The sequence below is a fragment of the Lagopus muta genome, chromosome 26, assembly GCF_023343835.1.
Source record: "Lagopus muta isolate bLagMut1 chromosome 26, bLagMut1 primary, whole genome shotgun sequence".
Taxonomy (NCBI): domain Eukaryota; kingdom Metazoa; phylum Chordata; class Aves; order Galliformes; family Phasianidae; genus Lagopus; species Lagopus muta.
Window position 1 is genome coordinate 3,644,059 of NC_064458.1, and position 24,527 is coordinate 3,668,585.

The 24,527-nt window shown below is 59.2% G+C and overlaps 3 protein-coding genes across 8 annotated transcripts in view; all 3 read right to left on the reverse strand.

Annotated features, from left to right (window-relative positions):
* Positions 1 to 53: 53 nt before the first annotated feature.
* Positions 54 to 5,336, reverse strand: TBXA2R (thromboxane A2 receptor). 2 transcript variants are annotated; one of them, XM_048927556.1, is made up of 3 exons: positions 4,950 to 5,336; positions 1,379 to 2,271; positions 54 to 572 (listed from the first exon to the last, which is right to left on the reverse strand). In XM_048927556.1, the coding sequence occupies exons 2-3, from the start codon at positions 2,201 to 2,203 to the stop codon at positions 303 to 305; spliced, it is 1,095 nt and encodes a 364-aa protein (XP_048783513.1). In that variant the 5' UTR covers positions 2,204 to 2,271; positions 4,950 to 5,336; the 3' UTR covers positions 54 to 302. The 2 variants fall into 2 exon arrangements, with proteins under 2 accessions (XP_048783513.1, XP_048783512.1); XM_048927555.1 differs by lacking the exon at positions 4,950 to 5,336 and adding an exon at positions 4,560 to 4,713 and having other exon boundaries at positions 55 to 572.
* Positions 5,337 to 6,475: 1,139 nt separating this feature from the next.
* Positions 6,476 to 11,710, reverse strand: CACTIN (cactin, spliceosome C complex subunit). Its single transcript, XM_048927517.1, has 10 exons — positions 11,506 to 11,710; positions 9,985 to 10,465; positions 9,378 to 9,473; positions 8,861 to 9,006; positions 8,616 to 8,778; positions 8,401 to 8,518; positions 8,031 to 8,223; positions 7,821 to 7,943; positions 7,436 to 7,704; positions 6,476 to 7,077 (listed from the first exon to the last, which is right to left on the reverse strand). The coding sequence occupies exons 1-10, from the start codon at positions 11,631 to 11,633 to the stop codon at positions 6,587 to 6,589; spliced, it is 2,208 nt and encodes a 735-aa protein (XP_048783474.1). The 5' UTR covers positions 11,634 to 11,710; the 3' UTR covers positions 6,476 to 6,586.
* A 205-nt stretch (positions 11,711 to 11,915) lies between these two features.
* PIP5K1C (phosphatidylinositol-4-phosphate 5-kinase type 1 gamma) overlaps positions 11,916 to 24,527 on the reverse strand; it is a 33,375-nt gene continuing 20,763 nt past the window's right edge. Inside the window, exons 10-20 of one of the 5 annotated variants that reach the window (XR_007373358.1) lie at positions 24,398 to 24,446; positions 23,336 to 23,420; positions 22,912 to 23,073; positions 21,864 to 22,002; positions 21,551 to 21,583; positions 19,398 to 19,502; positions 19,029 to 19,161; positions 18,552 to 18,598; positions 17,248 to 17,322; positions 15,050 to 15,133; positions 11,916 to 14,664 (exon numbers count right to left, since the gene is read on the reverse strand). Coding sequence is in view for 2 of the 5 variants with exons in the window: in XM_048927519.1 (XP_048783476.1) it covers positions 14,662 to 14,664; positions 15,050 to 15,133; positions 19,029 to 19,161; positions 19,398 to 19,502; positions 21,551 to 21,583; positions 21,864 to 22,002; positions 22,912 to 23,073; positions 23,336 to 23,420; positions 24,398 to 24,446 (793 nt within the window). In the remaining 3 variants the exon portion in view is untranslated. Of the gene's footprint in view, positions 14,665 to 15,049; positions 18,599 to 19,028; positions 19,162 to 19,397; positions 19,503 to 21,550; positions 21,584 to 21,863; positions 22,003 to 22,911; positions 23,074 to 23,335; positions 23,421 to 24,397; positions 24,447 to 24,527 lie in introns of all 5 variants that reach the window. The other 4 variants (XR_007373357.1, XR_007373356.1, XM_048927519.1 and 1 more) reach the window with 4 other exon arrangements.

The window sequence follows — 24,527 nt, forward strand, 5'->3', positions numbered from 1 at the left end:
TCGCCCTTTGTGCACACAGACTGGAGGCGTGGGGCCGCTGTGTGTCCCCACATCCCATGGGGCGCGCAGTGCTGCACAAGCTGTGCTTTATTAGGAGCTCACAGAGCAGGATGGGGAGAGGGGAGGAGGGGACGCCTCCATGGCTGCCCTGCTGGGTACCCCGTCCCTCCCACTGCGCTCAGCTCCTGCAGCTGCAAGGTGAAAAATAACAACAATAATAATAATAATAAAACCAGAACAGAACAAAACCTCCATAATCAATAGAGGAAGGGGGTGGGGGGGAGAGGAGGAGGGGGTCCCCACTACTGCAGCCGCCCCTCCTGGGTGAGTTTGCGGCGCAGGGAGGGGTTGAGGACGGGGTAAAGGGAGAGCAGGGAGGGCCGCGTGCGCAGCCCCGGGTGCAGGCGCTGCAGCACCGCGCGGCGGAACAGGATGTACACCCAGGGGTCCAGGATCTGATTCCAGGTGACCATACGGATGTAGATGAGCAGCAGCTGCTGCGTCTGTCCCGGCAGCACGTGGAGGGGGTCACCCGTCCGTAGCTGCTGGAGGGAGGTCTGGATGATGAAGATCTGGAGGGAGAAGGGAGGGGGGTCACTTTTTGGGGCTGCCGAGTTTGGGGGAGCCCCAAAGGATTGAGGGGGGGAAAGTGGGGGCACATCTGGGCTGGGAGTCTCAGCCACGGGGACACCAGGATCCAGCGCATCTCCATGAGGGACAGTGGGGAACATTGGAACTTGGGGCTTCACCTTGAGAGGCACTGGGGGGGCACCCCAGGAGGGACAAGGGGGGCACAGGAAGATGCACCAAGACCATGAGGGACATCTGGGGACGCCGAGAACAAGGACCTCACCCAAAGGGACAGGAGGACACACCAAGACCTGTGCCATCACCATGAGGGACATGGGGGGACACCGAGACCAAGACAAGGGACATCTGGAGCCCCATCAGGAGGGGCACCCAAGAAGAGGGACAAGAAGGGTCATGGGCACCAGGAGGGACATGGGGAGGACACCACGGCCACAGGACCCTACCAGGAGGGGCAAGAGGGACAACCAGTGCCCCACCAAGAGGGACACCCAGGGACCCACCAGGAAGGATACTGGGGCACCAGTGGGAACACAGGGAGGACATCAAGACCACGGGACCCCACCAGGAGGGGTATGAGGGACACCCAGGGATCCACCAGGAGGGACGTGGGGAGGACACCAGAACCACGGGACCCCACCAAGAGGGGCACAAAGGACATCAAAGCCCCACCATGAGGGACACCCAAGAACCCCCCAGGATTGACACTGGGGCACCAGGAGGGACGTGGAGAGGACACCAGGAACCACGGCGCCCTACCAGCAGGGACACCCCAAGCCCAAGGCCTCACCAGCAGCGGCATCCAGCAGATGGTGGCGATGACCATGATGCCCACCAGCTGCACCATCATCTCCACTTCGCTGTCACGCCGCCGCTGCACCGACTCGCGGTCGTGGTAAACGCGGCACAAGGTGACCACACTGACCGTGTTGAAGACGAAGGAGAGCAGCACGGAGCAGACGCCCAGCAGGGCGAAGAGAAGGCAGAAGACGACGTTGCCGGCATCGGGCAGCAGGGTGAGGAAGCACCAGGAGCCGGGGTACTGCAGGGTGTAGCGCCCCAAGCCCAGCACCGGCAGCAGCCCCAGGGCGCAGGAGAAGCCCCACACCGTGGCCACGATGGCCCACGCGCGGCGCTTGGAGACGGAGGTGGAGCGTGAGAAGGGCCGGTTGATGCCCACGAACCTCTCGCCGGCCATGGTGGCGCCCAGGAGCAGCGGGCACTGCCCAAAGAACACCATGGAGAAGCCGAGGAAGTTGCAGAGGTGGCAGCCGGGGTCCACCTGGGTCCAGTTGAACTTGGTGAAGTGGTACGGGATGATGACAGCGGCGGTCACCAGCAGCCCCATGAAGTCTGTCACCACCAAGCCGCAGAGGAAGACGAGGAAGGAGGAGCGCGAGCGGCTGCTGAGCTGACGGGAGGAGCTGAGCAGCACATAGAGAGCAAAGAGGTTGGAGCAGAGCCCGATGAGGCCGAAGGCGGTGGAGAACCACGGCGAGGCGATGGCTTTGGGCTGCGTCACATTGAGGCTGAGGCTGAGGTTCACCACCCCAAAGCAGGTGTGTGGTTGGCTGGCCAGGCTCATGTTGGGGGGCTCTGTGTCCCCCCCCTCCATCCTGGTGGCCTCAGGCGCCCTCCAAACTGGGCTCCATGGCGTGTTCTTGGTGCTGCCCCCACCGGGCTCTGCGGGGATCAGGGGAGCGTTAGGGACCAGAACTCTCACTCTGATCCTAACGGCGATTCTAACCCCAACGCCAACCCTGGCCCTAACCTGAATGCCGATCCTGACCCTAACGCAGGTCCCCCACCCAGAGGCCACAGATGTGGGGTGTCCCATGGGGTGCTGAGGCCCCAGCCCTCCAGCTGGCTGGGATTAACCGTCCCCTCTGCGTCACCGGGCCGAGAGCCACCGGGGCAGCAGCCACCAACCCCCACGTGCTCATCGTTTGGAGCAGCGCGTGCTGCCAGCTGGGCTCCATCCCGTGCCGGGGGGGGGGGGGGGGGGCATCCAAACCCCCATCCCTGTGCGCAGTGAGGACGCAGCCCCGGCTCCGTGTGCCAAACTGGGAGGAGGGACGCGGCCGGATCCCACACACAGGGGCAGGATTAGCTTAAAAGCATCTCCCCCCATCCCTGTGGCTGTGGCCGGCGCCCACGTGGCGATGACCGCAGGCGGACGTTCGCGCCCGGAGCTGCGCGGCGCACGCGGCACCCATGGCATCACTGCGTGCCCCCCAGCCCAGCAATTCCAGCCCCACAGCCATGGGGATATGGGGCCGGCTCTCACGTTTCCCATCCTTGGCTGGAGCTGAGGCTTTGTCACTGGGCCGCGAAGTGTAAGGGCAGCTGGTTTTGTCTTGAGCAGTTTGTCACTGCTAATCATTGCAGATGGGGCGGCCTGGGATGGAACGGAGCTGCTCCCAACCCCATCCTGGGGGTCCTGTGCACCCCAAAGAATGGACACCCCCAGGGGTGGGCACCCAAGCAGCAGATGCCTCCCCCGTTTCTCCAGGGCAGGGATGAGTGCCACCCGCTCACCCTGTCCCCAAGCTGCTGGATGCCACTTCCCCTGCCCCACCACCTCTCAGGACCACAACATTAAGGAGGACCCACAGCGGCCATCACTGCAAATGTCCCCAAACTCCTGTGCTGCCCTATGGCTGTGGGGTCCCGTCGCTGTCTGGATGGAGCTGTGTCCCCATGCCACACTGCGTCCCAGGGGACCCTCAGCCATGGGATCCCCCAGCAGCTGAGCGGCCCCATAGGGCACCCACAGGCCCCGTAAGAAGGGCCCACTCCCCACGTGGGACTGCTGGTCACCCAATTCCCCACACCTCATCCCGCAGCCAGGGACAGCCCTGTACTCCTGGGGACACTGAGGGGACATGGGGATGGACAGCCCCGCGAGCTGTCAGGGCTGCACTTAGAGGGCATAAAATATTAACGAGAGCTCAATTAGCACCGGCAGGGCTGTAACTGAGACAGAGAGAGCTGCAGAGCAGCACGGAGACAGGCAGGAATCGATGAGTGGGGGCAGAGGGTCCTCAATCTACGGCATGGGGGCAGCTCCTGTGGGGAACAGACCCTGAGGTTGTGCCTCAGCCCCACTGGGGGGCACAGGGGCTGGTGGGCAGATTCTGCTCCTCAGTTGCAGCCCTGAAATGCACTGGCAGCTCCGGTGTGGGCTGGAATGGGCATTAATGGGGTTTTTGGCATCGGGGTGGTGTTTTTCTGGGGATGCGCTGCACAGGGCGCAGAGCTGCGGGTCCCCGCTTTGGGTCCCTCGTGTCCCAGCTCTCCTCTTGGCTTTGAGATGCACCCTGTGGTGTCCCCCACCCGATGACCCAACGGACACAGATGGGCGCTCCGTCCCTGCGGCCCTCGGTGCAGATCTGCTCAAGGCCGTCGGCTGGGACGGGAAATGCACCGACCACGTCACGCAGAGCTGGCAGAGCTCCAGCATCCCTCCCCAGACCCACAGCCATCAAAACCACGGAGCCCAGAGAGGGGACTTCCAGGGGACATCGGGGCAGGAGACACCCGTGGTGCGGGGCGCCGCCGGCGGTGACACAAAGCACCTGTCCCTGTTGTGACCCACGGCACGAGGCCCCATCCCCACCCCATCCCATCTCAAACTCGTCCCCATCCCCATCTCCATTTCAGTCCCATCTCAGCCCTTCCCTTTCCCATTCCCACTCCCGTTCCCATCTCCATCCCATCCCATCTCCGTTCCCACCCCCACCCCCATCCCACCCGCCCCGCCCCACACAGCCCCTCTGCCCGTCGCGGACGCTCCATCCATCTCTCCGTCGTTCCCAGCGCCGCGGTGCGTCCATCCCCCCTCCCCCCATCCCGATCCCTCTACCCGTCCGTCCCACCCCCGTGGATTCTCTGTCCGTCCCATCTTCTCCGTGCCCCCCCCCCGAACCCCTCCGGACCCCCCAGCCGCTCCCCCCGTCCCCCCGCCGTACCTCTCGGCCTTCGCGGTGCGGGGGGGTCCGGCTGAGAGCGGAGCTCCGCTCGGCGCGGATCGGCGCAGCGCTGCCCCGCGGGAGGCGCCGGGGAAGGGCCGGGCTGGGAGCGGCCCCAACTCCCCCCCCAGCCGTCCCGACCCCTTTCCCCGCCCCGCTCGGAGCCCCCCGCGCCCCCCGCCGCCCCGCAGCACCGCTCCGGGCTGGGGCAGAGCGCTGCGCTCGGGGCTGCGCTGCCACGGGTGGCACGGAGACACGCGTGGGGCGGGACTCGCGTGGACGCGGCTCACCTGCGCCCGCTCCAGCCGCGCAGCGGGGCGGCGACGGGGCGCGCGGTGCCCGCCGTACCCGGCTATATTTAGCGGGGCCGCTCTTATCCGGGTTACTCACTTGTTTACCCGAGCCGGATTCCTGCGTCTGGAGGGGGGTTGGCCCTCACCCCTCGGCTGCACCACCCCGAGGGCCCCCCTCGGCCCCGCACCCCTCCGTGGGCACCGCGGGGCTCCGCATCGGGGCGCGGCAGCGGAGCCGGGCGCGGCACGCGGGGTCACCGCGCCTCTCCGAAGCCGCTGCCGTGCGGCACACGGGGACGCGACCGCCCCCACGACCACCCCTCCGTGCCCCCGTCGGGCGCCCGCTCCCAGCGCTGGAACCCCTCCCTGGAGGACACGAGGAGTCCTTTACGCCCACCGCGGTGCCACCACCCCGATCCCACGCTTCGGGGCGGCGGCACATGGATGGAACCGAAGCGCGACCCCGCAGCCCCCAGGTGCAGAGGATGCGGGGGGGGGGGGGGGGCCGAGGTGGGGCTGCAGAGCGATGCTCCAACGCCGCCCCGCAGGGACGCGTGGCACCGCGGGGACGCGGAATGGGACGGCGGGCAGCATCGGCCCCGCACGGGCTGAGCGCAGGGGGCTCCGTGCGCTGTGAAGCACGGACGGTTGTGGTGTTTTCTCGGTTTTTTCTTTTTTTTCTTTTTTTTGTTTTTCCCCTTTTTCTCCCATCTCGTCTCCGCCGCGGCCTCCACGCGCTTCCTGCGCCGGCCTCAGGATCTCCCCCCCCATCCCGGCGGCAGCTGCTCCACGGCTTTAAATAGCGCGCAGGAAGGAGCGGCCGGGGGGACGCGGCCGGAGATGTCCGGAGGGATGGGAAATGTGTGGGGCGGGCGGGGCGGCCGCGCCCCCACCCCGGTGCCCCCATCCGTGGGGCAGACGCGGGCACCTGGCCGTGCGAGGCTCCTGAGCGCCGCTTCCCCCCGGGCCGGACGCTGCCAGCGGAGCCCCGATCAGCAGGAGGGGCTGAGCCGCGGGGCGGCCCCACGGCTGAGAAGCTCCGGAGGGGGGAGAGCGGTGTGGGGGCAGCGGGGAGACAGGATGCCGAGAGCTCCGGGGGGAGGAAGCTGAAGCAGCGTCCCGGAGCAGCAGTTCACGGCCGAGGTTTCCTGGAGGCCGTTTGCTCTGCCGGCATCTCCTCCCCCATCCTTCGGCACAGGATGGTGCAAGGCCAGGCCGTGCCCCCCCGCTCCGTGCAGCCCTCCCCCCCGTACCAGCATCTGGCGGGCGCCGAGGAGCGCGGCCAGCCCGGAGCCGGGCAGCCCAGTGCCGGGGGGAGGGACCGAGGGCCACAGAAAGCGGATTTTCCCCTGTAAGGAGATGTCGCGGTCACATCTCACACCCCTCTCCTTCTCCTCCCCTCCTCTGAGGCTGACGCCCCAGCAGAGCGAGGGCTGCGACCGCGGAGCAAAGGGTGCAGCAGCGCTGGGAACGGCGCGGATGGAGATGGAGATGGAGATCTGCCCCCGGGGGGAGGCGATGGGCGCCCGCAGGAGGGCTGTCAGCACGGAGGGGTGGGATGGTGCAGCCCCCAGTGCTGCTCAGCACAACATCAGCGGGGGGGACACGCAGGACACCGCACCGTAAAACAGCCCCTATTTATTTGTGCCAAAGTCTCAGAGGCCCTCGGGATAAAACGCGAAGGAGGAAAGGAAAACAGTCAACGTGAGGCTGCAGGGGGATGAGGAGCCCCCCTCACCTGCGGTAGCGATAGCGCTTGAAGTGGAACCACAGCTGGAAGATGCCGTTGGCAAACTGGCAGCGGAAGCCGTGGCGGTGCGAATATTCCCACTCCCTGTTGACGATCTTGAAGGCGATGTCCTCGTAGGGAGGCCCGGCGTGGAAGCGCAGGATGGCAAAGTCCTTGTTGTCCTGACAGGCCTCCAGGAAATACTCCGGTGTCGAGCGTTTGTCGATGAGGTCGGGGTAGAAGATGTTGAATTTGTAGCCCTGCACAATTTTGGGCGGGGGGTTGTCGAAGTCGTAGTGCGTTTGGTTGTATTTGTTCCACTCGAAGCCCGTGTGCACGCGGTTGAAGAAGCGCGGTTTGCGGGGCCGGTATTTGTCTGCCCACAGGTAAGCCTTGCCCGTCAGCGGCATCTCCACGCTGAACTGAGCCTCGTCTGCTCCCATGCCCTCCTTGGCCTTGCGGAAGAAAATGTCGTCGGCGCTCTCGGTGGCGTTGCCTGCAAGGAGGAGAGGTGAGGGGCGGCCCTGCGGCGTCAGCCCGGTGCTGGGGGATGCGGAGGGAAGGGGAGCAGAGCCGGACTGCGAGCTGTGAGCGCTGGGTGCCGGGTTGGGAAATGCATCCTAAATATCCTGCCACTCGTTTGCGGCGCGATGACAGCTGGGATTGGGAAGGAGCTGCCCCAGCTGTGCAGGGCACGGCAGCACCCTGAGCTGTGTCCCGCTCACTGCCCGGCTCTCGGCCACTGCTGTGAGCTCCAGCCCTGCCTCCTGCTCACCCAGAGGGCGGCGCTCCCTGCAGCCCTGCATCCCAGTGCTCGTCTGCCCCCCACCCCGAGCCCAGCCGGGTTCTCCTACCTGTGACCTGGAGCTGCTGGCGCAGCAGCAGCAGCCGATGTGTGTCCTCCTCTGCCTCCAGCACGTGGGCATCGAAGGGCAGCTCGTTGGTGCCCAGCAGCCGGGGGCTGTACTTCCCTGCGTCGTAGTCATCCAGGCTCTGCTGGATCAGGTCCTCCTCCATCAGCACGGCTTCCCCCTCTGCTTCTTCTTTGACCTCCACGTCCTGCTCAGCCTCTGGCTCTGAGGACGGCCCCGGCTGCACCACGATGCTCTCTTCCGCATCCAGTCTGCAGGGAAGAGAGAAAAGAATTGGGATGGAGGTGGCAGCTGCGCTTCCTGACGTCTGCCTGGGGACAGACAGGAGCGTGCCCACAGGGGATGCCTGCACAGTCCTGCTCCCCACCTGTCGCTGGGGGACACCGGCTCCCTCTTGATGATGGGGAAGAGCGGTTCGCTCTCCACGCCCTGCTCCTGCTTCAACTTGTACAGCTTCTGGCGCAGCACGTCCTGGTGCCGCTCCCGCAGCCTGCGAGGGGAGAACAGCCAGGTCACAGCCAGCACAGCCACGGCCGGGACGCCACAGCCGGCCCCTTCCGCAGCCCCCCGCTCTCACCTGGCCCGAGCCATGTAGGCCTTCAGCTGCTGCAGCAGGCTCTCCCAGTACCCGATGTCGAGGTTGGGCCCCCCCGCCCGGATCTTGCTCTCGATGCCCTGGTACAGCACCTGCAGCTGGTTGTAGGTCTTCCCCTTGAACACGGACTGCACGTCCGAGCTGACAGAGGCGTTGACGCCGTCCCGCCGCTCCCCTGAACAGGAGGGAAAGGGAAAGGGCTGCCAGCCTGCGAGTGCTCCTGCACCCAGCTGCCCCAAACAGCCACCACATCCACAGTCCATCCCAGAAGCAAAGTGCAAACCCCTGCAAACGGGGCCTGCGCCGTGCTCTGCCTGTTGTACGCACTCTCTTCAAGCCCACTCGTGCTTACCTGGTCCTCCTTTCCCAGAGGCCTCCAGTTTGCGGAGCTTTGCTATCTCATCCTCCGTGATGATGGTCATGTCCCTCCAGAAATCCACGTTCTTGCCCTGCTCCAGCTCCATGTAAACCTGCGTGCAGAGGACAGCCAGGACTTCAGCCGCTCGCTGATGCTTAAAGCTCAAGGAGGGAAGCCCCGAGTCGCCACCCTGCAGACAGCCCTGCTACCTGGATGTCCTCCACCAGATCCTCCATGTCGGACACAGTCAGGCCGTTCAGGAAGGTGTAGGGCTCGTGCATCTCCACAGCCAGGTCGTCATCCTCCGCGCTGATGTATTTAGCCAGCAGGTCAATGGGTTTTGCCCTCCCATCCCGAATCCGGATCTTCGACCTGGATGAGAGCAGAGAGGCTGTGAGCAGCACCCGCCACCCCCTGCTCCCCACAGCCTGTCCCCGCAGAACCGCTCACCTACCGCAGCTTGGCCTGCTGCAGGTGGAAGTTGTCCTCCTGCTCCTCCCAGGTTTTGAAGTGCTCTGCCTCTTTCTCCCTCTGCAGCATCTCCAGCTCCTGCTCACGCATCGCCTTCTCCCGCTCTCTCTCCAGGCGCAGCTGCTTCACCTGCTCAGGGGCAGAGAGAGAAGTGAGGCTGCTGGGCCTCCTGCAGGGTTCCCACCAGAGGACACCGCTGTCACCACACTCCATGACCCCCCTCAGTCCCTGAGATCAGCCCAAGGCTCCCCAGAGAGCCCACCAGCCCTTTGGAGGACAGGGGACACAGGGTACAACCGAGTGCTTTGGTGACTTTGTCCTTGTCAGCACATCCTAAAGCTGGATTCAGCTCCAGGAGAAAGTCTCAGCCCGGAACAGAAGTGAGCACACTGCAGCACTCATCTTACAGAAAGAACAAGGGAACTTTCAGCTGGGAGCAGCTGGGAGAGTTGTGCTGTCTGTGTCAGATTGTAGGAGGGACAGAGGGACGCTGATCCCACCTTCTGCAGCTCCAGGCGATTGTCCTCCTGGATTCGCTTGTTCCTCTCCTTCAGGTCCTTCTCATCCAGGTGGCTGATCCCCTTCTTTTCCAGTGCCTGAAGCAGAGCAGCCAAGACAAGCCATGAAACCAAGCCACCTCCTTCAGCCTCTCAAGGGGCAGCAAACATTGCATCCACCCACTTCTGCTGCTCCAGCAAGCTCTCAGCCTGCCTGAGATCCCCAGCTCCCTCAAACGCTCCTCCTGCAGCCTCCCAGGAACACCTGAGCTCAGCCCGTGAGCCCACCCCACCAGACAAGCAGCAATGTGAGCACTGAGCACCACCTGGGAACCCCTCCTGCACCAAGACCTGACTCCCCACCCTGAATCCAACGGTGGATGTTTGTCTTTAAGAGAACAGAGGAAAAACCCCGCAGAGCTTTACAGGAACACCCAGCTGATGTCCTTCGAGGGCTTTGCTTTCACGTGGCTCCCTTCAGTTTTCCCACCTGAAGAAAAGGGCTCTCCTAACGCCCCACTCTGTGCTCCCATCCCGCAGCAGCCCCAGGTGCCCTCTGAGCTGACACGCAGAGCTGCCTCTTAGGACAAGCAGACCTTGGAGCGCTCACCTTGCTCCAGATGAACGTGCCCAGCAGGTTGTTGTCCCCAAAGGGATTGTCCGTGTTGGTGTAACCCATGTACTCCTCTCCCCACCCCATCTTCTCCCGCTTCTTCCTCTCCTTGGCCTCCTTCTTGGCCAGCCGGCGGGCTCGTTTCTCCTCAGGTGTCTCCAGTGCCTTCATGAGCGCAGCTTGTTTCTTCTTCTCCTCCTTCATCCTCAAGCGCTCCTGAAGGCTTGGCTGCTGCCCCGACTCCTCCTGGCCCCGGGAGCGCGGTGGGGAGGGCGAGCTGACCGAGGACACGGAGGACTTGGAGCCAGCCCTCCTCCTCCGCCTGTCCCTGCTCCGCGCTCGCCTCCTGTCTCGCTCTGCACTCGAGTCAGAGGAACGACCCCGGGACCGTGAGCGGTGCCTCCTTTGGCTTTTATGGTGCTGCTCTCTGCTTTTGTTCTTCTTCTTCCGTTTCTGTCTTTCATCGTCGGAATCAGAACTAGGGGGGGAAATTCACGTTTTGGTTGCTGGTTTTGGGCTCTGCATCGAAGAAGCGCTTCAGGAGAGAAGTGCTTCCCCAGGCACAGAATGGCACGACCTGTTCTGAGCCGCAGCAAGAACCAACAGCAGAGCATTCAGCTCAGCACCTGCTGCCTGCAACGCACCCCATTCCCACAAGCTGCGTTAGTGGCACACACAGCACTGCTCCAAGCCGCCGCGTTACTGTGCGCACAACAGAGCTGAGCCCTCCTGAGGAGCTCTGTGATGGCTGTGACAGCAGTGTGACAGCATCCCAGCCACCCAGAGCTGCTGGGTCTCCCCGTGTCCCTTCATCCCGCCCTGGCGCTATGGCTGTACGATCCAGCTCAGCCCCTCAGCACTGCATGGAGCCGACCGGTGGGGCTGAGCACAGCTTGGGGCCCAGTTCCAGCTGACACGAGGCTCTGATGCAGTGGCTCCAGCTCCTGACCAAAGCTCCACAAGTTCCCAAGCACAGGGCGCAGCTCCCCGCCTGCCCCAGAACGAGGCCCAACTCCCCCCAGTGCAGCCCCACCGCATCGCCCCCGTTCCCAACTTAAAGCCCAGTTTCCCCCACAGCGCCCAACCACGCCGGGCCCGGCTCTGCCCGGCTGCGGCCTATTCCCTCCCACAGCGTCCTGCCCCCGCCAAGGCCCGGTCCCCGGGACGAGGCCAGGCCGCACCGAGGCCCAACTTCCCCCCAACTCTGTAGGCCCGGTCCCGAGCACGGGGCCCGGCTCCCCGCCTGCCCGAGGCCCGGCAGCCGCAGCCCGGCCCAAACGCAAGGCCCAGCTTTCCCAGCGCACCGGGCCCGGTTCTGACAGGCCGAGTTCCGCTCCTCCCCCGGGCCTGGTCCCACACAAGGCCGCACGGGGCCCGGATCCCCGCAAGGCCGCACGGGCTCCGTTCACTCCCGGGCCCCGTTTCCCCGCCCTGGCTCCGGCCCCGGCCTCCCTCCAGGCCCAGCCGTGCCCGGTTCCCACCTCCAGGCCCGCTTCCCCCAACGCCCGCCCCGCTCACCCTGAGCTCCCTTCCTTCCGCCTTCCCCTGCTCCGGCTCCGCTTTCCTTCACTGTCGGACCGCTCCCGGTTCCGCTCCCGGTTCCTCTCTCGGTCCCTCCGGTCGCGGCTCCGCGATCCCGACCCCATTCCGCGGCCAGCCGGGGCTCTCGAGCCGCGCGGTGCCCGGTGGGTGCGGGTGGAGGCGGGGCCGGGGGCGGGACAAAGACGGCCGGTTGCTTTCGGTTTTTTCCCTCCCCCTTTTTTTCTTTCTCTCTTCCCCCCCCCTTTTTTTTTTCTTTCTTTTTTCTCCCCCCAACCTCCCCTCTCCTCCCCCCCTTCTTCTTTTTTTCTTTCTTTTTCCTTTTTCTTTTTTCCTCGCCCCAGTTGCGGCGCGGGCCGGGCAGGAAGGCTCGGACAGCTCGCGGTGTGTACAGCACATAGAGAATGCTTTATCACAGAGCCGAGGACACATCGCACCGACGCACAGTTCTCCGGAAAACAGAACAAAACAAAACAAAAAGAACCCAAACGGTTCCCCCCCCCCTCCACGGGGGAACAACAACAAAAAAACCCAAACAACAAAGGAGGAAATGAAAACAAAACCAAACCAAACCACCCATGAGGTCTTCACCCCCCAAAAAGAAGAGCTGTGAGAACAGCCCTGGCTGCATCCCGTCCCATCCCGTGGTCACACGCCGCCCCCCAGCACTGCCGGGGCTGTGAGCGATGGGCAGATCCCCCAGGAAGGCTCCTCCTGCCCCCCACGTTGGCACAGCTCACCCCCAGCCCGAGGGGATCGCGCACCAGGATTGTCCCACAGAGCCCCTGACGGAGGACAGCGCTTGGAACGAACGTGCCGAGATCCTCTGGGCTTCCCCACACCTGGGCTCACGCTGACTCCAGCCCGCAAGGCCCGCTCAGCGGGCTGCTCAGGGAAGGAGCAGAGCCTCCACCTCAGCACGGCGATGCTCACAGCACCTGTAAGCGGCAGCTTGGAAAGCCCTGCCCGGCCCACCCCAAGATGCCAGGGCAGGGGGGGCTTGGCCAAGCTGCGTTTGGGGCGTTCTGAAGCCTCCCGCTCTCAGCTCAGAGGCACGTCAGTCTGTGGATATTGCACTGCTGCCCTCTGCCCCTGAGCCCCCGGCGCTGGCACAAGGAGACAGGGGGCTCAGGAGCTGTTTGTTCCCCAGCCTGTCACAGAAGGATGCCACATAGCGATGGAAAGGGGAGAGCCTTGAAAGGACTTCTGACAGATTGGTAACTACGTGGATACACCTAAGGGCAGCAGCCTGCAGGACCCCCAGCCTGCACTCGGAGAGCAGCACACTGAACAGCATTCAGCATCCCCAGGGTGGAAGTTTGGGTCCCACACTTGGGGGGGGCCCATAATTCACACAGATCCTTTCCCAGGTCATTGATCCGCAGTTTCCCACCAGCCCCTTACCTTCTGGGAGCTCAGTGAACCAGTCCTAAGTGCTGCTGTGGGGACAGATGGAAGGGGACTGAGCCCCAGGAGGAGGGACTCCCCCCCGCTCTCCTGTACGACAAATCCTACTGACAGCTGAAGGTTGCAATGAGAACAAAGAGATTTTGACCCTCTCTCAAGGGAAACTTGCAAAGCACACAGACTTGGCTCCCTCTTGGCTAAAGGGTTTCACTTCTCTGAGAGGAGGATGAAATTGCTGGAGTTCACGAGGTGCTCAGCCGGCAGAAGGACGAGCCTAACCCGAGCGCTGCCAAGTGACACCAACTCGTGGCCAAAGCCTGCAGCCCACGAAGAGCAAACTGTCCGTGTCTCAGACACCCCAAGCAGCCATTCCCAACAGCAGCCGAGTCACCCAGCCTCTTGTCCCACAGTCTGTGCACACAGTGCTGCCCACATTCCTGCCTCCAGCACCCATCCACGTGCACACCTCCACAGCTGCCCTGAGGTATGGAGGAGGTGCGTGAACCCAACGTTTGGTAACCCCCAAAACTCAGCCAGATATGGAACTTCAGTCAGATACACCCGTGAGGTCCCAAGCAGCTCCAGTGGGATGCGGGGTCCGGGCAGAGCAGAGAATGTCCCTCCATGAAGCAGCCCCTGGAGGAGCCCAGTCCTCATCTGTCCATGTCTGCCAGCGGCCACTACGACAAGATGTGGGCTCTGAGCATGGAGAAATGGTGACAGCAGCAGGTGACAGCAACAGGTGAAGGCAGAAGCCACTGTGAGGTCCGGAGAGCCGAGGTGAGCGCGTCGGCACTGCCAGGAATCGCTTGCTTCCCCCACTCGGTGTTAGGGATCAAGAGGAGTCACTCGCAATGTTTGGATCCAAGTGAATTGGCATGGCTACTACTGTAACATAGGAGCAATTCTACTCAGTGGCCTTTAATACGTCGCATGTACATAGCACCTTTCATCCCAGGGTGTAAGTGCTCGAACGAAGCGGGAACTGCACACCCACAGCACGGGGGAACCGAGGCACAGAGTGGTTGGGTGACTCGCCTTCGGTCACTCAGCAAAACTGCAGCAGTCTGCCTGGCCTTAAACCTCCTGACTCCATCAGCAGGCCAGGCCACGCTGCTGCTTCCTCCAGCGAAGCCACTCCGCTCCCTGCCCTCCCCAGCACTGTGCTCCTACCAATCCTCCAGTGAGGTCTCACGCTCCTTTCTGATGCACAGATAGAAGACAACCAAAAAAAAACCAAAAAAAACCCCAAACCAACCAAACCAACAAACAGAGCCCAAAAAAAAAAAGAAGAAAAAAAAAAAAGTGCAGTAAACTAAATGTTTAAAAAAGCACATTTGTGCTGTCTGTGTGCAAAGATAAAAGAAATAAATATATGATTAAAAAATTAAAAAGGTTCACAGTATTACACATGGATAGGTAGCTACGGTAGTGCACGTCTGGAAAACACGGTGTTACTACCCAGGGTTCTCTACCCCCAGCTGGATGCCTCCTTGGGAGCTGTGGGTGGGTGGGTGGTTTCTTTGCTGCCCACGTCTGGGAGAAGCAGAACAGACGGTTACAGTTTTGCTCCGCTCTGAAGCGCTGCCCGGGATCCCGCGGGGCAGCACAACTGGTGTCAGCAAAGCTCTTCCCCATCCCGCTGGAACGGCTGCATCAACGAAAAGGGAACACGTGGACCTGCAGAGGGAATCGCTGCTCTCTGGGGCTTCTGTGTCTGCATAGAGATTACTGCAAGAGGCAGAGAAAACAGAGTCAAGAGCCGAGCATCTGCTCCGCGTTGGGTTTGGTGCGAGCCCACCAAATCCCCACAGCCAAAAGGGGGTGAGGAGGGCAGCCTGCTCGCTTCGCAACCCCCAGCACCGCCGCCGCGCCTGGAGAACCTGCAGACCCCAAACTTTCCCTACACTCAACCCCTGTCGAGCCGAATGGGTTCTGTGCCGGCACAGCACAGCTCTCCTGCTGTCAGAGCTGCGCCGAGGCTCCGCTGCAGCCATGCAAGAGCCCCAAGCTGCACAGAGGCCGCAGCAGCTCCTTCTACAAGCTCAGCTTGCAGGGAGCCCACGCTCCGACCGTGACACAGCAGGCACCCGGCACGTGTTTCTCGTACACTTACTGTATCGCTCTCCTCATCGGAGACAGAGTGGAGCTGAGCGCTATAGTGGAGCGGGGAGTAAACCCAACTCCTCTCGTCTGTCGGCTGCCAGAGTGGCCAGAGACGGCGGGGAGAATGCAAGGAGAGCAGCAGCAGAGCAGGGAGCAAAGGAGAGAAGAGGAAAAAATAAAAGGAGAAAATAAAAGAGTAGGAAACAGTACAGTAAGAACAGCTCTCTGCCCGGAGGAGAGACTGGGCTCAGTGCTGGGGCTCCATGCTGGTACCTACCTGCTCCCTGCCACCAGCAGCTGGCACTGCACCCTGCGCCAGGGAGGAGGGCACAACCTCCCCCACCGCAGGACAGATGCGAGGGCTTTGCGGGTGCCAGGGAATTCTCAGCTCCCTGCCACAGCATCAACCCGGAGAAACCAGGAGACGTGGGAAGCGACTTACCAAGGGGCAGTGATGGAGCTCTTCATTCCTGCTACCCACTCCCAGCTCCCAACCCCGCTTCCTGAGCCCCTGCTGTGCTACAAGCTGGCACCTCGGAGGGCTTTTTACAGCGGAACTTGACCTGGTTTGCCATGCCTTCCCCCCCCTTCCCTGCAGGCCAAGTGAGGCAGCAGGTGGCTGGGTTGGATCGTGGTGGATGGTGGCCACAGAAAGGAACCAGTCAGTTTTCACTGACAGCCTTGGAGACAGTGGTGGTGATGAGAATGGGTACAACACAGAAGGCAAAATACAACTGGATCTTGGAAAAAAAATAAGGGAATGGGGATGTGCATCAAGGGAGCTGCTTATCACAGCACTGGGCATCAGTGGGACAATCACACTTCTGCCTCCAACTCAGCAGAGAAGCCCAGACAGATTCAGTGGCCACGGGTTCCTAAGGGGGAAAACTTCTACTGCAAAGTGGCTCAATTGGTTCCAGAGGTGTCCCTGTGCCTGAGGGAGGAAAACTGCCCCCTTTGGCCCAGCCCAGGCTTACAGAGGAAGAAAAATGGAATGGGACGCTTGGAAGAAGCCTGGGGGGGCTCCCAGCCTGGGAACCATCTACAATGTGCAAAGTACTACAAGAAGCTGGAGGAGCTTTGAAGAGCTTTGAAGCACTGGGCTCTGCATGCTGAACCCCACCAATAATTGCAGCTGCGTGAGCAGAGACCGCTGGGAGGAGGGAAGGAAGAGAAAACCTTGCCTGGAGCTTTTTGCAGGGCTCTGCTGGAGGCACAGCAATGCTCAGGACAGCACAAAGCCTGCTGCACATCCTGTTTTTCACCCAACTGAACTACATGCTCCAGCCAGCCTCTTTGAGAGCCTTTTGGGAGCCCAGACACATGCAGGGAGCTGCAAACCCAGCGGGGAGATGAAAAAACAAGGAGCATCCAGTGCTCAGCATTAACCCTGCTGCTGCTGGGGCTGCCTCTCCTCATCCTAGCAGCCAAGCTCAGGAGCATGCTCCTGCCCCTGCTGCCCCATGCACCCTGCCTGATGCCTCCTCTGCTCCCCAGCCTGGCTCCAAGGCAGGCACTGCTCAGAACATGCTGAACAAATGCTTGTGCCAAGGCTCTGACAGTGCTGCCATCACCCTCTGAGGAAGACAGCAGCCCTCCCAAAACCCAGCCAAGGGGAATACCAAAACCCAGAGCTCTGGGTGCAGCGCTGAGCTGCCTCCCTGCATCTTTTGGAGGTGAAGCTCTCACTGCTCACCGAAGACCCGTGGTGAGGAGGGAGCCCGTGGGTGATAACAACAAGGGCTGGAGAGCAGAAACCAGCCATAATCCATCAGTAACTCTCAACTCCTTCAGATTTAGAAGCTGCCACTGGAAGGAGGACTGGCCACAGGTCTAACAGTAATTTCAAAACATCTTGGTAGACTCTCTGGAACCCAGTTTGGTTTCCTGGGCCAAGGGGGCCGTGCCTCACATCACCTATAAATGCTCAAGTGCCTCCACCTTTATGGATCTGCAGGTTTGCCCAATTCTGGGCGATACCAAGCTAGGAGCTGCGCCCTCAGCCTGCAGAAAAGTAGGGCTGAGTCTTCACTTCTGTGAGATCCCGTGACAGATTGATTCAGGCAGCTCTGACCTGCGCTCCCTGTTTCTCCTGGGCTGATTCCCAGTGGTCACAGAGGACAGAACCATGGCATCCCTGGGCAATGGAGCTGCTGACCCCAGTGTTTCAAAGCTGCAGCTCTGCTATATGCTTGCGTGGTCACTTACAGTCCTGGAGGAAAGCGAGGTGGTTCGGAGTCTGCGCTGACGGGGAGAGTAAATCCAGTACCTGCCATCTGTGAACTGCTTGGCCCCGGGGTGAGTGAGGTGAGAAAGGAAACAGAGGGGAAAACAAACAAACAAACAAAAAAACCAACAGAAAGATGACGTGAAAGACAGAATGGAAGAGAAAGCAAAAAAAACCCCAAGGGTTGGACAACTCCAGGCCTGAATGGATCAGCAGGCAGGAAAGCCATGCGTGGAAGTAGCGGTGCCCGTGCCTGACAAATGTCTGCACCTTTATTCCCCTGAGAGTGAGCAGGGGGATAAAGTGCTCTTCTTTTGGAAGCTGAATTCAACAAGCAGACCGTGGGCCCCTAGGACTTGACAAATCATCCTCTGCACGTAGCATCCCTCCACCCATCATCGCTCCTGGAGCGTGCTCGCAGGGGCAGCTGGGGTCCAAGCCTTGCTGCATTTGGGTGCAGCCTTGGTTGAGCTTCAGCTCCGGTGGTTTTCCAACAAAAAAACAAACAGAAAAGCCACCACTGCCAGTGGGAAACCCAGATCAGTTTTTCCCTTCATCCCAGCAGTGACAAACACTCCACAGCACACAACACACGTTTAATGCAAAACTCAAGGACTCAGATGAAGCATGAGATGCTGATGAGTCAGTCGGGCTCTGTGTGAGCACACACTGCACACAAATGGTTTCTTCTAGATAGAGAAGAGCCCCGTGGAAGTTGAGGGGAGTCCACGTGCCCATAGACAGGGAGGAAGGGAGCTGCCCCTTGCTAGGAGACGTTTGCCAGTGGAACAGGCAGTATCTGCAGGCAGCCTGCACACAGCTGCCATCCACAGGCAAAGAAAGAGCAGCCAGTGTTAGAGGGAGCTGTTTGCATTTGGAACAGCATGCACAAAAACCCAAACAGACAAGCTTGTAAAATCAATTCCTCCTGCAGCTCCCACGAGCCTTCAAATGACTCGGCAACGAGTGAGCAGCTCTGCAGCAGAGCCACACGAGCAGAGGGAGAGCCAAAGGCTGCCATTTTCAGGGTAGCCTGAAGGAGCTCACAGGGCACAGCTCAACTCCATTGCCATGCGAGTTGGAGCAGAGCCCCCCTTTTAATGGAAAGGTTCCCATGCCATGGGTCAGACCCTCAGCTCCACTCTGGGAATCCACAGAGCAGGCACACGCTCCTAAAAACTCCTCTCCGTTCTGCAGAAGCTGCTCAGACGTTGTGGAAGCTGGCTGAGGAACACAGCCCCAGGCTCCACGGCACTCTGCTGCCAACAGCAACCACCTCACTTACTCCCTGTCTCAGTACTAGACTTCCACTGCACCACCTAATGCATCTGCCTGCAGGGAGAGGAAAAGCCAGAGTTCACAAGAGCCCCAGGTCAGCCCCACCACAACCACCTCCGCTCCACTACGGTGTGTCTGTGCTCAGGGCCCTGGCTGGGGGGTCTCTGCAGCACCCACGTTCACTTTGGCTTGTCCCAGGAGAGAACACACTGGCCTAGATAAGCCCTTCAGCACCAGTCCTTCCAAATGGAGCAGCACACCCATGGCTGCATCACCACGTGCTTCAGCCCCACGAGGTGCCGTTCTGGGTTCTCCAAGGGTTACTTCCATTCCCTGCGTTCAAACCCTGCCCAGCACTGAGATAAAGGTGCTCAGCACAGTGTAGGGCAGACGCTGCCCCACGCACCCCTGTGCCTGCAACAGATTACAGCCTCATCCACACAACCCTGTTCCATCCCTAAGGGGCCAGGCAGAGGTATCTTACAAAGTATATGTCTGTGACTGGCACGTCATCTTCATCCGAGGCCTGGCTGGCTGGTTCGGAGGCCTGGCTGGCCGTCTCCACCTCTATTGTGGCTGTGGACATTACAATGGCACAGGCTGAAGAAGCTGCTTCTCTGAAAGGGGGAAAAAACAACAGAGTCTGGTCAGTGGGGGCAGAAAGAGGGGGCAAGCAAGACTGGGTTATTAATCACAGAGGAACTGCAGAGGATGCTCTGCATTAACACCCAGAAAGATCAGGTCTGGGAAGGGACCCATCTCCCCAGGGAAGCTGAAGCCTTACAAAATCAGCATGAGCTGCCATAGACAAAAAAAAGGTGCTGGGCAGAGCTCTGTGCTCCCACACACTCACTCCTTGTCATCTTCTTCGGGAGCTACAATCTCAACATCACATTTCGGCTCCAGCTCTACACTGATCTGCTGAAGCTCCTCTTCAACTCGCACCTCCTCGTGCGACCTGGGAACAGAAGAAACACGGGAAGGTTTAGCCAGATCTCCCCCAGGACTGAGGTTTTGGGTAAGCAAAATTCCCCAGCAGAAGGATCAGTCCCATCAGATTTTGGTTTTGGCACTGTGGAGTTGGGGGGAAAAAAAGGACAAGGGGAAAGGGATTCATCAGCCTGTGCTGCAGAAAGGATGGGCGATGTCAACCTGAATGCAGGAGGGAAAAGGCCAATTGGCCTCCAGGGAAAACACGTGCCCAGCTCTATCCCAGTGTTATCCATCAACACGTCCTCCCAAGAGCCAAAGCCTCCAACCTCTGCTGCAGCTCTGGTGCACTGAGGTTCACTCCAGGGTTAACATCCCATTTATCTGCGAGTCAGGAGCTGTTTGTGACAGTCTTCAATTTAATACCTCTCGCTGTTAAAGTAATTGCTTGTGTTAGCAGGGCTGGCTCTACAGTCCTCCTGGGAAGGAGGAGCTGGCATTTGCCCAGCCAAGGGCACAGCCTCCACGTCTCCAAGTGGTTCTGGCCAGCTCTGCTCCGTCCCTGGCTGGCTCTGCTCTGTCCCAGAGCTGGAACCAGCAGGCAGCACCGCTCCCATCCAGCTGCTGGAGGGATGCATTTCCTACACCCACAGGGAGTTTTCCAGCAGATCTGGGTAGCCAGAGGTCTGCCGCGTTTCAAGCTTGAGCAAACTGGTGAAGGGCTTTTTCATTTCAGCTGAGAGGACACAGACACCAGCACCAGAAATACAGAAACGAGGCAAGAAAAATAAGCAGAGGGTCCCACTGAGATGGGGTGGCTGCAGCTGTGGCAGGTCTGTGACAGACATCTGCCTCTGCCCAGGTCACTCAGCTCCCTGCACTGCTGCTTCTAGGACACGGCTCACCTGACCTATTTTCAGATGAGCAGTCACATCCTACAGTGAGGGTGCCTGCAGCAATTCAGGTGAAGTCTCTGCACTTTGCCAAGTGGGTCCTGACACAGGTGCTCGAGTTTAATTTCCATTAATCTCTAATTTTCAGCAGTTTCAGAGAGTGGATTTGGCAGGAGGAGAGGAGCTTCACAGCTCCCCTGCCGCTTCTGTGGGTGCTGCAAACCAACAGCAAGTTGCCTCTTGCACTTCCATTGACAGGAATGTACCAAGACTCATTAAGAAATACCCTGGAAAAGGACCGTTTCAGTCTGTGTGGTCTGAAGCTCAACAATCAGTAAAAGCTAGGAGCAGGGGGAGATGCCTGGGAGGTGGTGGAAACTCCCGTCTCCCAGTGTCCTTTTCCTTCCCCTGGAGCACAAACTCTGATGGCAGGGACAGAGGAGGGGTTGATTCTGAGATGCCTCTCAAAGCTTGTAACGACAACACTTACAAGATGTACCAAAAACTAGGGCAGAACCAGCAGAAAGCCAGGTCCTCATTCGGGTCCTGCTGACACAGGCAGCAGGGTTATTTTTACTGGTGCAAAAGTATGCGAGATAATTACAAGATAAGAGCTTCTAAATCTGGACACTCTTATGCAGAAGGGATTTTTGTCCCACCTTGCCCTTGGCTCTGAGCCACCTATTGCCACAGGCAGGAAAAACAACTCCCAAGTTTCTGACAACACTAAGCAGCATGCAAGCTGCTTCTCTGGGGGTCTGAGCGTGCTCACAGTGCCAGAGCCTCTCCCATACACGTGTCCACTGTGTCCACATAGATGCACAGGGGAGGAGCTTTCCAACTTTTAAGGCTTGCTTATCCAGAGGGGGACATAAGGGACAATTCTGCTTATTTCCAGAGCTAGTTGAGCGGCCACGTTTGGATGACACATCCAAATCCAGTTGTCCTCCTTCCCTTCAAATAACAGGAGTAATATTAATGATTCCTTGCAATGCACTGGGAGATGTGCTTGTAATGAAAATTGCAACCAAGGGGCTTCATTTGATGCAGGAAGAATCTCATCATCCTGCAGAGAACCACCTCAAAACCTTGGGGCCGCTAAGCCGCAACATTCAGGCCTCCAAGAAAAGAAGCCTTTGCACAGGTGAGGTGGGACAAACTGAGGACGAGGCCCATTTCTCACCTGCCATCCTGCCCTGAGGAGTGCGTGCGTCTCCTGCAGAAAGAAACCGGGAGAGCAGAGTTAGAGGGGGGAATTTAAGGCAGAAATCCTACGCTGCACCCAAATCTAACTCCCCACCCCGTGAGGAAGATGTTCTACTTAACAGCTGACACTTCTCCCAGCAATAATTAATCCCATCAAAGCTGTGTCTGCTTGCTCCCGGGAGAGATTTAATTAAAATCAGTCGTTAGCATTGCAGAGCTCAGGGCAGGCTGCTGAGAGCTGTGGCACAAAGAGGAGCAGCAGCAGGAGCAGGGCTGGGCTCTGTGCTCACCTGTACCGGGGCTGCTCCGATGTCTCTGAAGGAGATCTCTCAGGAACAGAGAGAGATGTTGAAGAGAGCGTTGTGGCTATGGAGGCCGTGGTGGCTTCCTCAAAGGAAGGAGGCGTGCAGGGGAGCAGGTCTGGTCTGCCTGCAGCCCGAAGCGCAGGGCAGGAGAGATGGAGGGAGAAAGATAAGCAGGTCAAACATCAGCTCCTTATCTGCTGCAGCCCCGTGTGAGGCCGTTCCCCCATGTGAATGCACAAACAGGCGAGAAGTTGAGCTGAGTTCACGAAAACAACAGCTTATCCCAAAGCATCCTCTAGAGAGAGCCAGCAAGCACCATTTCCAGCACAGACAGACACGACTGGAGAAGTAATGCCAAGGAAGACATCTCACTGGTAACCAAAGCTGGATTAAAGGCTTGGCTTGACAGCGATAAATATCCAAGTGAATTAAGAGATGAATCGAGTGCTCGCTGCGTTGCACGGGTAGAAATCTAACACTTACCACTCAAGAAGCCTGCCTTTCACCAACCATCTGTAAACCCAGCCCAGATGGAAGCGATGCAAAGGCAAAGAACCAGAGCCGTTCATCTTTTTTCTCCCAATGGCAAGATCTTCCCCCTTACACCCATTCAAACATCAGAAACGTGCAGTTCTCAGTCCCGTTTTTCCTACAGGTGGAAAACCCAACCTTCTGATTGCATTTGGGCTGTGCCTGCTGGTGCCAGTTGGCAGAGACTGCCTTGCAGCAGTGACGCAAGCAACCTTCTTTACTGCAGAACCATACAGTGCTGCAAGGAAGGGATCTGGTTGGGATGCAGAGGCGTTGCTTCCCAATCCACCAACTGCTAGCACTGCAACAGAACAATATACTCTTACCTTCCCCTGTCCTGGCTAAGTTTAGCACCTGCAAAGCACTGCAAGACAGGGAACGAAGAGCTACCCAACAAGAAAGGCATGCGTTTGGTGCAGAACGAGGAGCTCAGCAAGAAAAGGGAGCACTGCTAGGAAATTGAGGGCGACCACACAGCCATCAGACACCAGGCGGCCGTTACCTTCGTCATCAAGGGTGGGATAGCTCCTGGCTGCACGGAGGTCGTACTGCGTTTCGTCCTTCTCAGAGGGGAGCTGGCTAGCTGAGAACGCAGCTGTTGGACCAGAAGTCTTGACAGCCAGCAAGGCACTGCGCCCTTTCTTTGAGGGAGACGACTTCAGAGCTGGAGGAGAAGAGTGAAAGAGGGAATTACCACCAACAAAAGTCACACCAAAGGAACCCTTCCCTTCATAGACAGAGATGGCCCTGCCTGCTTCACGCTGCCTGGAGAGCTCCAGGACAGCAGTTTGGCCACAGAAAGCCACGGCAACCCCAGGGCTCTGCAGCTTTGTGTCACTGCTCAGAATCCTGCCCAGCAATACCCTGTGTGGACACCAGCAGTGAGATGGGGACAAGGCTGCATCTCAGACCCGCTCTGTACTTACAGGAGTTCTTTCGGAACACCGTGTTGGTCATGAATTTGAAGAATCTCTCTGCATAGAAGCTGGGTCTGTGTACTGACACCGTGTCCTACAAAGGCAGGAAACCATTGTTTCATTTTAAAATCACTCCTCAAGGCAGAATTTCTGAAGCAGCCCATGCAATCTTTTCTGCTCCAGCGTTTAGCACCGATAGATCCTTAAAATGGAAAGGCTTAGCTGAAATGATCTGATTAATGCTATAAATAAGCCTGAAGCACCGCCTTTGATTTGATTGCATTTGATTACGCTCCTGCTGTAATTTTATAATGGATTTTGGTGCTTTTATTCCTTTATAGGCTTTTTGTATTTTTCAAATACAGACTTGATTACACGTGTGAAATTTCTTCTGGTTTTGCTGGCTGACATTTAAAGCACTCCTGGCTACAGCTGCACATCACACGGACACCAGCATTCAGCCAAGGTCCCCACGCTCTTCAAACGTTTCGTACTTTCTGTTTTAATGGAGCTGGTGCCTCTGCTTCTGATGTCACTGTGCTGCTATGACTTCGCACCTCCACCTCTCCTCTGCTTTACTTTTTTAAGGGAAGACTGGATATGCAGTGCTGACAAATAGTGCCTGTATCTAGAGGACGGCCTTTTGTAAACACACACCTGGCTGCTGCTGGAGATGAGAGAGCAGGGAAACACTGCAAGGGATTTATTAGCAGATAGCTTACAGCAGAGGAACCACAGTCAATCACCAGAGCCAAGGCAACGTTCCTCAACACACACATGAACACACAAGCCTTGCACTGCTCCTGGTAACACAGGGAGGAGGAAAATGACAGATGGGAGCAGAGGAGGAGAGCTGGTAGCATGACAGCTAAGCGTGTGAGGAGGTGGAGTGTGCAAGAAAACCTGATTGGGAATAAGTTGTACTACACCGGTGTGGAGGCATAAGAGGCAAGAACTATTCCTTCATCAGCTTCAGCTGTACCACTTTAGGGACTATAAATAGCGAGGAAATTGGCACCAAGTAGCACAAGCCAAGGCAGGTAACCTGCTGAAGGCACCCCCTGCACTCACCCCGTCATGGACAAGGGCCTTCCAGGTGTGTTCCAGCTTCTTGATGAACCTAATTGTGGGGAAGAAGCAGAGAGAAAAAGGAAGATCCAGCTCCAGTCATGTACTTGGTGTCAGAGCCACCTTCCATAAC

Bases quoted from the DNA above. Each gene is read 5' to 3' on its own strand.
- TBXA2R (XM_048927556.1), bottom strand. From the start codon at position 2,203: ATGGAGGGGGGGGACACAGAGCCCCCCAACATGAGCCTGGCCAGCCAA. The intron at 573-1,378 runs GTGAGGCCTTGG...TTCTCCCTCCAG, and splicing joins TCTGCTGGATGCCGCTGCTG to ATCTTCATCATCCAGACCTC.
- CACTIN (XM_048927517.1), bottom strand. From the start codon at position 11,633: ATGGGGTCGGGATCGCGGAGCCGCGACCGGAGGGACCGAGAGAGGAAC. The intron at 9,474-9,984 runs GTGAGCGCTCCA...GCTCTGCTTCAG, and splicing joins GCACGTTCATCTGGAGCAAG to GCACTGGAAAAGAAGGGGAT. The intron at 7,078-7,435 runs GTAGGAGAACCC...TCCTCCTTGCAG, and splicing joins CCAGCAGCTCCAGGTCACAG to GCAACGCCACCGAGAGCGCC.